General features: G+C 35.7%; 1 protein-coding gene and 1 long non-coding RNA gene across 2 annotated transcripts; both read right to left on the bottom strand.

Moving 5' to 3' along the window:
* Nucleotides 1–226: 226 nt before the first annotated feature.
* On the bottom strand, nucleotides 227–1,433 carry LOC104415900 ((-)-germacrene D synthase-like). The gene is made up of 4 exons (XM_010027318.3): nucleotides 1,304–1,433; nucleotides 1,057–1,195; nucleotides 637–888; nucleotides 227–529 (listed from the first exon to the last, which is right to left on the bottom strand). The coding sequence occupies exons 1-4, from the start codon at nucleotides 1,387–1,389 to the stop codon at nucleotides 233–235; spliced, it is 774 nt and encodes a 257-aa protein (XP_010025620.3). The 5' UTR covers nucleotides 1,390–1,433; the 3' UTR covers nucleotides 227–232.
* An 11-nt stretch (nucleotides 1,434–1,444) lies between these two features.
* On the bottom strand, nucleotides 1,445–2,499 carry LOC104417874. Its single transcript, XR_005552753.1, has 3 exons — nucleotides 2,472–2,499; nucleotides 1,748–2,123; nucleotides 1,445–1,521 (listed from the first exon to the last, which is right to left on the bottom strand). It is a non-coding gene; the product is annotated as an uncharacterized LOC104417874 (long non-coding RNA).
* Between the last annotated feature and the right edge of the window lie 10,888 nt (nucleotides 2,500–13,387).

Genomic DNA, 13,387 nt, shown 5'->3' with positions numbered 1-13,387 from the left:
TTGTTCCAGCATAAGAGTAGTGATCTATTTCATCATTATACACCACATCATGACCGTCTTGTGGTCTGCTTAAGAATTTAACTGTATAGATGATAGATAGACGCAGTCATTCCAAACGATAACAAACAGAAAAAGAGCAATATTCAACACAAGTCAACTTGTGAACAGAGCAAATTCGAAAATCTCTAATGCAACTATGACGCTTGGTAATTAAACTTGCTCTTCCAAATCATCACATTGGCAATGGATCGACGAGAAGAGAAGTCACAAATTCTTTGAGCTTTGTTCCAGCATGAGAGTAGTGATCTACTTCATCATTATACACCACATGGAAGACTCGTGCAAAATTGAGAATTCGCACAAGGAGTGGCTTGGGGACAGAGGTCGGATGGCACAGCTCTTTGTTTATGTCCTTCCATGCATTGACCACTTGTTTACGGAGAGCGTCCTTAGCCTCTTGCTCCGTAACTTTATATTGTTTCATGAAACACTCCACTGAAGATGCCGTATGTCCTCTCTCTTGCTCAAACTGTAAACAAATTTCTCAGGGAAATTATTTTATTTTTCCTATTGATAAATTCCATTAGACAAAATTTAGGCAAATTGATGTTGTTCAATGGTATAGCTTTTATATACCTTATGTCCAGCAATGTCATTCATGAGCCGAGAGATTACACCCGAAGCCTTCACCATCTTGTTGTCGCTAAGTAATAACCAGTCAAAATAACTTTTTGTTACGACATCCCCCATTCCCAGAAACGACGTCCCTAATAGCAATTCACAACCGATGGATAATGATGCAATGGGCAGGTACTCCTCCATCGTTGGTACGTAGTTTTGCTGGAACCATTTGGCTTGGGCTAAGTATGTTCTCATATGGTTTTTCATCTGATGATTCATTATCAAACATAAAGCTATGTTAGTCTTCTAACTTTAACGTATGTTGGGGGACTTGAATAAATTACATTCTCTCATCCTAATCCAAAAACCTGATATTCTGTTCCAAGTGGACGAAGTAAAAATTTCATTTGTTTAATGTTAATTCACATTGCTTACCACTTCTTTTGCATAGAAGAGGCAGTATGATTGTCCTTTTCTAGTCACTTCGTAGCCAATTTCATCATACAAATCAAGAAGTGTCTTGTAACACACTTGCATGTACTCGGGCAATCCATCTTTGGCATCGACAGCCCACCTGAATTCAAGTTCAGAAAGCATCACATTTGACCCTAATTAACGGTTGATCAAATTAGAATGAATTGGGAATTGGTAAACAAGAAAAGCATTTGAGTGCCAATTGTACCTTTCAATTGCTTTCGTGAAGAGTTCTAGTTCTTCCAATGTGGCATAGATATCATACACATCATCAAATATGGAAACAATCACCATCACTTTGGTTAGTATTTCTCTAGTGGCTTCATACTCCAGCTCGAAATAAACTCCGACATCCAGAAATACAGCTCCACAAGCCTATTTCTGGCAAACGGAAACTTTCTCTCTCCATCTAAATCCTTCCACCACCTATAGTTTACCAACAAATCCTATATTAGGCGAACATATCATTGATAGAATTTTGAGGTTATCCATGGATAGTACTTTAGACTAATGATTTAAAGAGTGTAAAACTCCCTGTCACGTACAAATGTTTTTCAATTCAAGATAAATTGAAATTGCATGAATCAATCTATGTCAATTTGGTGTTCTTAGAACAACTAGCTAGTTTAGACACGCAATCATGAAGTTAAACCTTGTAATGTTGCCAAGTTCCTTCTGGTGTTGCTCTTGCAATAAGTTGAAATCAAGTTTTGCCAAGGAAAGCAAGACTTCATTATGTGAAGGCTCCTCTTGGTAGAGTTGAATGTAATGCCTTGCCTCTACCCTTGGCAATCCCTTGTGGATTGGCTGGTTTAGGGCATGAATCACTTGTTTATCGAGATTACCGGTTACTTTTCCTTTGTCAATTGATTCAAGGAGAGTGATAGTAAAAGCAAGTGCATCGTTCAAAATAACATCACCATGAAATCCTAGATGGCAAGCTTCAAATAGACTTAGCAATCCTTGCACATCAGCGATGAGTGATTTGCTGAAGTTCCCTTTGTTGTCCTTGAACTTGTTGAAGATTTCTGTACAGTGAAATGGAGCATGGGAAAAGATGCAATCAAGAGATGCCATGAAAAAAATCATGCATAATATCTTGATCAATTGGAAACAATGGAAACATGACGTATTAATCCAAGGAGTCAAAAGAAAGTACTATTCACCTCTCAAAAGCGAGAAAATTTGAAGAACTCAAAATGCGAGAATTGTATACAAAGAAAAAAGTTGACGAATTAACAAATTAAAATTGAAGTAAAATAAACATCATAGCAATATTATGTGTTCACTCTAATCAATCAAATGGGCTATCAAACTAGTGTTTGCATTATAATTTCGCAAAATTGATCGATCAATGAGAAATTGAAATGACATACCGCATGGAATATTGTAACCGTGTTGTCGCAGCAATTGAAAGAGTAAAGCGGTTGTGTGCAGGTTGTGATCATTATCGCCACAGTGAAATTCAAAATAGCTTCTGTGGATTTGTTCCAGTTGCTCATCTATCTCAATTTCAAAATGATAGGCAAGTCCTAAGGGTTGGATTTGATCAATTAAGTTCAACTTCTGCGAAGGCTTATCCATAGCACTTGTCAACATCTTTCTCACTTCTCCTTTCAATTTCTCAATTCGTTCCTTTGCTACGCCTTGAGAACTCTACATTAATATGAAATTGAAAGTTTAAAAATTTAGAGGAAAACGCAACAAATATATTGCTTATGATCCGACTGACCAAAATAAATAGGAATTGAATAACTTAAGGACCAACACATGCATGGTGTTCCCGATAAACTGCAATCTCTTTTCTTTTTCCTTGTCAAATTCTGTGGATGTTGCCCAATAATTCAATACAATTATTTTTATGCTCTCACCTCAGAAAATATAACCATAGAAAAAATTTCAGAAGGTAATCCAAACACAAAAAAAAAAAAAAAAAAAAAAAAAGGGATTAACTTAAATGATACCATTGAGTTGGAGTCAGAAGCATATTTGAGAAAGTAATCCCCATATGCTTGGATGAAAATTTCCCGACCGGCGTTCAGCGACCTGGCTTGTTTCATGAGCAGGAGAAGGAGATGGGATTGTTGAAACCGGAGGAGACATTTCTTTGCTGCTAATTTCTAGATTTAGGTGTTTGACCAAATATAGATGAACAACACTAGATTGAAGAGGCTTTTAGTAAGTGACCATACCTTACCGACGGGTATTTATAGGCTATCCTATGTCGGAAAGTTTGAGAAGGAAGGAACAGAAATTTTTAATTTTTTTTTTGGGTCGAAAAGGAACAGAAAAATTGACATACCATGTTATTCGTGTGTAGTACACAAAAGCTACTGCATCTTCAAAAAAGGCTGATAAAATGAAACCATGAAACAAAAATAAAAATGGACAGTGACGGGGGGACAGATATGGACTTTTTTAATGCCTGCATTTTTATGCTAAACCATCTCTCTGCTTCTTTTAGGTCAGCAACGTCCCAGTTCTGTGTAATAAACAAAAGAACTTTTCCTGTTATTATTTTAATTTTCCGGGATTCAATCTCTAGTTTTTCTAATACAACTCACATGTGAATAGTATGAAAATTGTACATGGTGCTTACTTTTCTCTTTAGTTAGTGCATGCGTGATGCATGTGGCATACTAATCTATCACTTACGAACTAACAACCCACGAATCGTTCTTTAGCTAAGAAAATAAAAAATAAAAATAAAGATGGCCCGCTAATTGTTTATTCACAACGTAAAAGATGGAAAATATAAAGAAATTGAGGAATCAAAGGGTAGTGAATAGTGGATGGCATGTGCTTTCGAGAGGTTGGAATTATTTGTGATCGTTCCAATTAAAGATATCTTCATATTTGCACTAATTTAAATATGGCTGGTCACCAATAAGGTTATGATCAGAATACATGCGCAAATGTTCTCAAATTACACAATCAAGATTATGACCAGAGTTCGAAGCTTCATATATGGGAGGTGCATCTCTAAAATATCGGAAAATATAGAATAAACAAAGATTTGTCTTGTCTCGAGGAGGACACTAACCAAAGTGGTTGGGGGCTGATGGGGACATCATATTCATCCAAGAATAAAAAAATGCCTCATCTTCATCTAATTCACATGTCTAATGATTATATCTACTATTGGGATTTAATTAATGTGCTCTCTCACGTTTAGTTCGCGAGGTAATGTTAGTAAAGTGTAGAAATGTGGACTTCGTCATATAATTCATCGATCACCAGTAGAAGAAACGTTGAGGCTATTGTGGAAGTAGTTAAATGCAAAGGAAGCTGTTTGCTTGATGCTAGTAGACGATAAAAAGAACTCATCAATTAAGATATCGGTTGAAGAAAGTGTTTACACAAAAAAAATAACAAATTTTTTTATAATCAACATGGAGTTGATTTGATTAGATATATCATTAACACAGTCAATTTGGTTAGATATAGAGTTCAATGATGATATCGATATGTCAATTTATATATTCATTAGTCCCTAAGTTAACCCGATCGGGTTGGGCTTTTCTTATCCTCAATGTTGACACACAAAGATGACCAATTTTTAGGCTATCATCGGCAAGTAACGAGCTCAGTTGACCAAAAAAAAAAAAAAATAATGCTTAAAATCGAAGTCGCAATTATGCAAGACAATTGACAACCTGCTAGCATGTCAACAGTATAGGAAATCAACAATACACAACGTAGAAGTCATGGACGAAGTCGTCAAAATTTAGTGAAAACTGATTAATAAAGTCATTGATAACCAGCGACTCTAAGATTTCGGCTTGGAGTGCTACTAACAAAAAAATAAAATAAAATAGGTCCACCAACAAGATAGTTGAAGACAGAGATGGTGGATCAACAAAAGTGCATCGCTGCTGTGTTGTTATGCGAATGGTCTGGGGATATGAAACTTCTTGTACATAATCATCGCTAAATATTAGGAGATCGTGTTTAAAGTTTGTAACTTCTTACCTGATGTGGGAGCATTCGAACAGCCTTAAGCTCCATTTGTGTTTCATCGATCAAACCAACCCACTCTTATTTATGCAATCAAAAACCTATTTCGTCTACAACTTAATAAGTTGGGTTCAAGGTTGAAGTTGCCGAATATGTGAAGAGGTTATTCATTCGATGGCTAAGATATTGATTTTGTGGGCGTTGATCGATTACATCGTTCTCGATTTACAAGCTTGTTGTCAAATCCGAGGCTACGAATCCATTACATGACAACCAAAGGCTGTTTTAGTCAATTTCTACCGTTGTTTGAGGACCTTTTACAATGATTGTTCAGCTTCCAACACTGATGCACGAATTTAGAGTCTTTTCAAGTTTCGGTGCATCTAATAAATAGTTGCATGCATTAAGTCTTTAAATTCACAACTTTTTATGAGTATTTATTATGGTATTTATCAAGTTTCAATGCATCTAATAATTAGTGGCATGCATTAAGTCTCTTAATTCACAATTTAGCATTGCCATCCAAAGGCCTTTGCCAAATGTTGGGTTGTTAAATAGCGTATGCATTTTGACACTCCCCAACCCAAAATTGTTCTTCCCATTAAAATCACCACTTTCTACTATCGCTCTAAACATAACTGTGACAACAGAACTTCAGATAGAAATCAAACACGCAAAAACACCAAATCGGAATTCAAAAATCCTATCTCTTTGCTCAAATACTTCCATAATGGGAGTTCACCAAAGGGTCTTAAGTTCAAGTCTGTCAACATATTGAGATGGATTCGCTTGGACTCAAAAGCTTAAGTGAATTAGTTCAATGAATTGCAAATCATGTCAATTCTTTGATAAGAAAAGTTTTCTTATACAAGTCATGCGTGAAATATATGCAAATTATACATTTTCTTCCCTTTCCTCTTCGATAAGTGCATGCGTGATGCATGTGTCATATTGACCTATCACTTATGAATAACAATCCACAAATCATTCTTTATCAAGAAAAAGAAAAAGAAAAAAAGAAATGGTCCCCGGATTGTTTATTCACAAAGTAAAAGATCGAAAATATAAAGGAATTGAGGAATTGGACATTAGTGGAAGGCGGGCGACATGTCCTTTCGAGGAGTTGGAAATTATTTGTGATTGCTTCAATTGAAGATATATTTATATTTGCACTAATTTAAATATAGGGTATTGAAAGTGAAGTACAACCAGTCACCAATTAGGTTATGATTAGTATGCATGCGCAAATATTCTCAGATTACACAATCAAGATTATGACCAAAATCCGAAGCTTTAGATGTGGGAGGTGCGCATGTAAAATATGAGGAAAAGTAGAATAAACAAAAAAAATTCTTGTCTCGCGGAGGCTTCCTCTTCGTCCTCGTCAGGGTCAGAAATGCCTCGTCTTCATCTAATTTCAATGTCTTATGATTATTTCTACTGTTGGATTTAATTCATGTGCTCTCTCACGTTTTGTTCGTGAGGGAATGTTAGAAACGTGTGTAAACGTGGAGTTAGTCATATAAATTATTCGTTCACCAGCAAAAGAAACATCAAGACTATTGTAGAAGTAGTTAAATGCTAAGAAAGCCATCTGCTTGATGCCAATAGACGAAAAAAAAAAAAAAAAAACTCATCAATTAAGAGATTGGTTGAAGAAAGTGGTTATACAAAAAAAAAAAAAAAATCCTTTATAATCGACACAATTGATTTGATTAGATTTATCATTAACACAGAGCCAATATAGAGTTCATTGATGATATCCATATGGCTATCGGCAAGACATGGAATAGTCACCGATAGATATATAATGTAGTTATCTTGACTCTCCCCTACCCAAAGCTATTGTTCTCATTGAACTTTTTGCTTTCTAGTTTCACTCTAAAAATAATTTCAACAGTGGAATTTCCAGACAAAAATTAGACACATAGAAATCCCAAATCAAAATTCAGAAAATCCTTTCTCCTAGCTTTAATACCTATACCTTGGAAGCTCACCAAGAGGGAGTCTTAAGTTCGAGCCCGTCAACATATTCAGGTGAACGTACCTTCACTCAAAAAACTTAAGTAAATGAGTTATGGGTCAATTAGCTACGAATCACATCAATTCTCCAATAAGGAACTTTTTCTAATACAATTCATGTGTGAATAATATGAAAATTGTACATTTTCCTTCATTTTCTCTTCGGTCAGTGCATGCGCGATGCATTCGCCATACCGATCTATCACTTATGAATTAACAACCCAAGAATCGTTCTTTATACAAGAAAAGCAAGAAAAAAGAAAGAAATGGTTGCTAATTGTTTATTCACAAAGTAAAAGATGGAAAATATAAAGAAATTAAGGAATCAAAGGGTAGTGGACAGTGGGTAGCATGTGCTTTTGAGAGGTTGGAACTTTTTGTGATTGCTTCAATTAATATATATTTATATTTGCACTAACTTAAATATAGCCGATCACCTGTCAATTTATGTGTAGAACACATGCACAAATGTTCTCAAATTACACATCAAGATTATGAGCAAAATCTGAAGCTTCAAATATGGGAGGTGCATATGTAAAATATGGGAAAATGTAGAATAAACAAGGATTTGTCTTGTCTCAAGGACATGGGACATCCTCTTTATCCTTGATCACATGCATTAAGTATCTTAATTCACAACTTTTTTATGAGTATTTGTTGTTGTATTTATCAAGTTTCAATGCATCTAATAATTAGTCGCATGCATTAAATCTCTTAATTCACAACTTAGCCTTGCCATCCAAGGCCTTTTCCAAATCATGCATTGTTAATAATGCATGCATCTTGACACTTCCCAACCCCAAATTGTTCTTCCCGTTGAAATTACCACTTTTTACTATCATTCTAAACATAACTGTAACAATAGAATTTCTAGAAAGAAATCAAACATGCAAAATGCTTACTTCTCTTGGCTCTAATACCTCCACAATGGGGGTTCGTCAAGAGGGAGTCTTAAGTTCGAGCATGTTAACATATGCAGGTGTACTCACTTACACTCAAAAGCTTGAGTGAATGAGTTATGGATCAATTAATTGCAAATCACATCAGTTTTCTGAAAGGAACGTTTTCTAATATAACCCATCCATGAAATATATGCAAATTGTAACTTTTCTTCCCTTTCCTCTTTGGTCAGTGCATGCATGATGCATGTGCCATACGGATCTATTACTTATGAATAACAACCCACATATTGTTATTTATCAAGACAAGAAAGGAAAAAAAAGAAAGAAATGCCCCCCTAATTGTTTATTCACAAAGTAAAAGATGAAAAATATAAGACATTGGATCATGGGGGCATGTACTTTCGAGAGGTTGGAAATTATTTGTGATTACTTTGATTAAAGATATCTTTATATTTGCACTTATTTAAATATAGGGTTTTACAAGTGAAGTGCCCACCGGTCAACAATTAGGTTATGATGAGAACACGTGCACAAATATTCTCAAATTACACGATCAAGATTATGACCAAAATATGAAGCTTTAGATATGGGAGGTGTGTATGTAAAATATGGGGAAATGTAGAATAAACGAAAATTTGTCTTGTCTCGAGGAGGACACTAGTCAAAGTGGTTGGCTATAGAGGCATCCTCTTCGTCCTCGATTGGGGTGAGAAAGGCCCCGTCTTCATCTAATTCACAAGTCTAATGATTATGTCTACTATCCGATTTAATTCATGTGCTCTCTTAAATTTTGTTCGCGAGGGAATGTTAGAAAAGTGTAGAAACGTGGAGTTAGTCATATAAATTATTCATTCACCAACAAAAGAAATGTCAAGACTATAGTGGAAGTAGTTAAATGCAAAAGAAGTCATTTGCTTGACGCCAATAGACGATGAAAAGAACTCCTCATTAAGAGATTGGTTGAAGAAAATGTTTACACCAAAAAAAAAAAAAAATCCTTTATAATTGACACAATTGATTTGATTAGACATATCATTAACATAGACCCAATTTAGAGTTCAATGATGATATCGATATGGCTATTGGCAAGATATGTAACATTCATCGACAAATATATAATGTAGTTATCGATGATGGCGGAACTAATTAGTGACTATGAGCAATGATTATCAACTACCATATAATAAAGCTATCAATACATGATGGCAATTAGTTAATGAACATCTTGTTATAAATTTGGCCAAGTGCTAGACATAGGGAAAAGAATAAAGGAGGTAGAGTGAAGATGTCAATTGAAGATGGATACCAAGTGGGGTTAAGTAATAGAGTTCAATGATGATATCCATATGGCTATCGGCAAGATATGTAATATTCACCTACAAATATATAATGTATTTATCAATGATGGTGGAACTAATCGATGACTGTGAACAATGATTATTGATCCCCATATGTTAAAGCTATTAATACATGATGGCAATTAGTCAATGAACATCTTTTTATAAATTTGGCCAAGTGTTAGACATAGGGAAAATAATAAAGGAGGTAGAGTGAAGATGTCGATTGAAGATGGATGCCAAGCAAGGTTAAGTTATAGGATATCAATTGGTTCAATTACCTATATGGTTATGATAACTTAATGCATCCAAATTGACATTAAAATGATGGCACAAACTTCATGTCCAAATTGAATTGAAGTTTAATGATGAAATTGAACCTTAATCCTTCAAATTAAACCTTAGTTAGAATGGGCCTACTTAGATTGCACTAATTGAAGCTCATTAACATGCATTTCCAAAGTTCAACTAAGCTAAATCCATCAAATTGGAGAGTTCCCCAGTGAATTTGCCGAAATTGACCTTGCATTTCCAAAGTTTAAGAAAATGAATTGGTTTTAAGTGCAAACGCGCAACTCATGAAGAATTGATTCGAACTGCTAATTAGCGCTAAAAATGACAATTTTTATCTCAACATGCTAAATCATCAAAATGGTCACATGAGTGATCTTGGAATAGCCCCTTGATCAAATGTTAGGAAAGAAACCAAGTTAGAATACAACTAGAGAGGAAGTAAGTTTATTTTTGGTCGACTCCGAACCTAAATCCAAAAAATTTGGAAAATGAAGTTTTTAATCAATTTTCACAAAAAATTTGGTGTTGAAATCAAATTGAAGCTAAAATGAGATGATTTGAGAATTTTAACATTTTTCAATTTTTGATCAAAGGATTGACCAAAAGCACTTTTTCTAAAATGTTGATTTTATGATCAAAACTTTCAATTTTTTCAAAATTTTTGTGGACAAAGTGACACTAGGATTAATTAGGAACTTTTTGTGCAAATAGCCAAATTTTGACCTTTTAGATTTTCGTTAGAAATGAGCAGGAAATTACCTACAAATGATAGGTCAAAGAAAACAAAACGAAAATGACTTTTTTGGTTCGAGAAATGAGCTTTGTTGCCACCAAAAACTCTAATCTTGAATTTTTACCTCTAATAATGAATTGATTAAAAATCAAGTGTCACAGCCACTAGATAAAAAGTGCACTTATACCTATCTAAAGTGGTGTACCAATTGTTACAATGTAACCCTAAAAAGGTATACTTAACTGAACTTAAAAATCTTCATCACCGCTAAGAAGATGGAATGGTGTAAATTCAAAAACTAATCTCATCATTGGGCTGCCTTGTCTTGTGGATGGCCTTTTCCTTTTCTTTCCACTTGGTATGATATCCTTGTGAGTTAGCATTATCATTGATGAATGTGGTTTTGACTAATCAATTGGCTCTCGACATGCATCCCGATAAAACCAATAGGGTTTGGTGACCTTACTAGATGGCAATAACGAGTTATTTGAAAAGTTGAAGTTGACAAAACATCACTTTAATAACATCTCATTAGAGAAGAAAACTGTGTGACCATTATATGAAAGATTGGGTATGTATTAGTTCGTGGAAAGGTGTGAAAGTGATTGTCAAATCCCTTCATCACTTGTCATCCATAGGTTACTTCGTATCCAACATTATCCAATAATCTACTGGTAGAGTTATTTGTAATTAGTGTTTTGAGAACTCGGAGGGCCAATCCAGGAGAAAAAACTAGAGTCCTTCACCCTTTTGTTCTGTTGTGAATAAGTTTTCTAGCGAGAGCTCAAACCGAGTTCATGGTTCCCATTTTCAGCTTCAGCAATCACCAGAGCAAAAAGGACCATATGCCATAAACATAAGTTTAGATTGTTCACTTTTTTGATACACCTTAGCTACATCATCAATGGTATTGGCATATTCTTCTCTGAGTAGGCATGTTGTTAGAATTCCGACACTGAACGTTTTGAAGATATATTTCCCATTTTTCTTTAAAATATCGCACCTTCCCACCCTTTTACTTAATTTTAAAAGAGAAAAGGATAAGACAATAATGGTAGTAGCACTTTTAGTAATTATTCTCTTCCAAAAGATGGAGTAATTAAACTTGAGGTAGGAATTAGAGATTAAAAAGCTAAAAGATGAAAATCCAGCTGCTCGAAACTAGTGATGGTTCTCAGGTTGCCACAATTAGGGAAGTCTATGTGACCCTTTAAGCCCTCAAAGATAAAACAAGAAATTCCAACAACACTGATCATCCAAGTAACCAAAAAGTTGGCTTAAATTTGATTGCTCGCACTCATATGAAAGCTTGGATCTTCTCTAGGAACATATTCAGATGCTTTGAAAGATTAAATCTTCTCTAGAAACAAATGCATGTTCTTGGAAATACTATATATTTGTCTCTAAAAATCTATTCATTGTTGCATTTGTTTGCATCTAGATACTAGAGACATTTTTATTTATAAATGGCATGCCCACATTGAATAAATTATGAGTCCAGTTGTAAATTTCATTTAAATTGGCCCGATGTGTGATTCGATCTTGAATTGAGGCTCTAAACTCATTCAAGCTTCCAAGACCAAATCCACACAAACTTGGGCCCCTTCTGGTGAACTCATCCACATTTTTTCGACCTAGCCGAAGCTTCAATATGATTAGCATGCCCTATTCCCAATTAGGAAACAACATCAACAAGATAAGGATTAGTTGGCTGGAAATGTAAAATAAGATGTTGAGGTAAAGAAATAGACATGGAAAGATGTTTGACAACACCAATGAGGTCGATCAGAAAATATACGATTGGCCCACACACATATATATTTTCCAAAAGAAGACGATCACTCTTTTCACATTCCCTAAATTTTGCTTCTTCTAATGCTTGCACAGAAACTCCATCACCGTAAAATTTTTCGGTTTTTTTTTTTTTTCACAATTACAGAGTTATCCAGAACAATTAAATAACAAAAAAGAGAAGCAGAAAGGATGACATGGCAACCAACCCGAGTGAGCTTTGCAAATGATTAGTTCCGTGGCCGGACGGCATTGGAAATCGTGGCCTGTCTGAGTAGCGAATATGCCGAAGAGAAGAGAGCGTATCGATTACAAACTTTTAAACATTTCGGTGAAAAAACGCAGCCAAGAGCAAAACGAAAATAAATAAATAAAAAGAAATAAAAGAAAAAGGAAGAGAAATAAGAAACTGAAGAAGTCGAAGAAGGAGAGGAGGAGGGAGTTGTAGTTTCTTTCGTCGCAGAGCGAGCACCCGCACCAGCACCAGCACCCATCCGTTCGCTGGGTAGACTCGGATTCTGATCAAATCTTAGGGTTTCGTCGTGGTTGCCTCGACAGGTCATGCGGTTCGGTTAGCGGTGGTGTCGGATTCTGAACAGATCTTAGGGTTTCGTGTCCCTGTTTTGCTTCCCCCGCCCCCCTTCAGTGCCCCGACGTCTGCTGAACTCCGAGCGGGCTTTATCTCGTCTCTTTTCCCGGTTTTGTGGCATACGGGTGTGTTGGTGCAGACGAACTCGAATAATTTGACTACCGGATTTCGATGATTTGGTCGCGATCGCGGATTTGCGGTAGAAAACTTTGGCAATTGGTCACGTAGCTGTATTGCGGTTTTGTTGGGCATTGTGCTAGTTTGATTTGCCTATGTTGATTGTTAGTTTCCTTTTTGTATGTGGTACTTACTGGATACTAGGGGCGTGCATGGAAACGTTTCTAAGAATCGTTTCCGGCACACTTTTGTACGGAAAGTGTGCCCGGGAACAAAAAAGGAACAGAAACGCGTTTGGTTGCGTTTTTGTTCCTTTTTTGTTTTTTTGTTTCTGGAACGAAATAGGAACAGAAAAAAAGAAAAAAAAAAGTTGTTTCTCCGTAAAAGAAACACTTCTCGGAAGAACAAAAGAACAAAACGACTCTTCTCTCTCTTCTTCTTCTCTTCTTCTTTTTTTCTTATTTTTTTTTTTGGCCGGTCGCCGGCCCGGGGCGACCGCCGTGAGGCTCGGCCTCGCCCAGATCCGGCGAGGCCGAGCGTCGCCGGCCCC

This window comes from Eucalyptus grandis, chromosome 7 (genome assembly GCF_016545825.1).
Source record: "Eucalyptus grandis isolate ANBG69807.140 chromosome 7, ASM1654582v1, whole genome shotgun sequence".
NCBI classification, from domain to species: domain Eukaryota; kingdom Viridiplantae; phylum Streptophyta; class Magnoliopsida; order Myrtales; family Myrtaceae; genus Eucalyptus; species Eucalyptus grandis.
This window is presented reverse-complemented; position numbering and strand designations above follow the sequence as displayed.

Coding starts and splice junctions, on each gene's coding strand:
- LOC104415900 (XM_010027318.3), bottom strand. CDS start 1,389: ATGGTGATTGTTTCCATATTTGATGATGTGTATGATATCTATGCCACA. Junction 889..1,056: donor TCTTCTATGCAAAAGAAGTG/GTAAGCAATGTG, acceptor ATGAATCATCAG/ATGAAAAACCATATGAGAAC. Junction 530..636: donor ATGACATTGCTGGACATAAG/GTATATAAAAGC, acceptor ATTTGTTTACAG/TTTGAGCAAGAGAGAGGACA.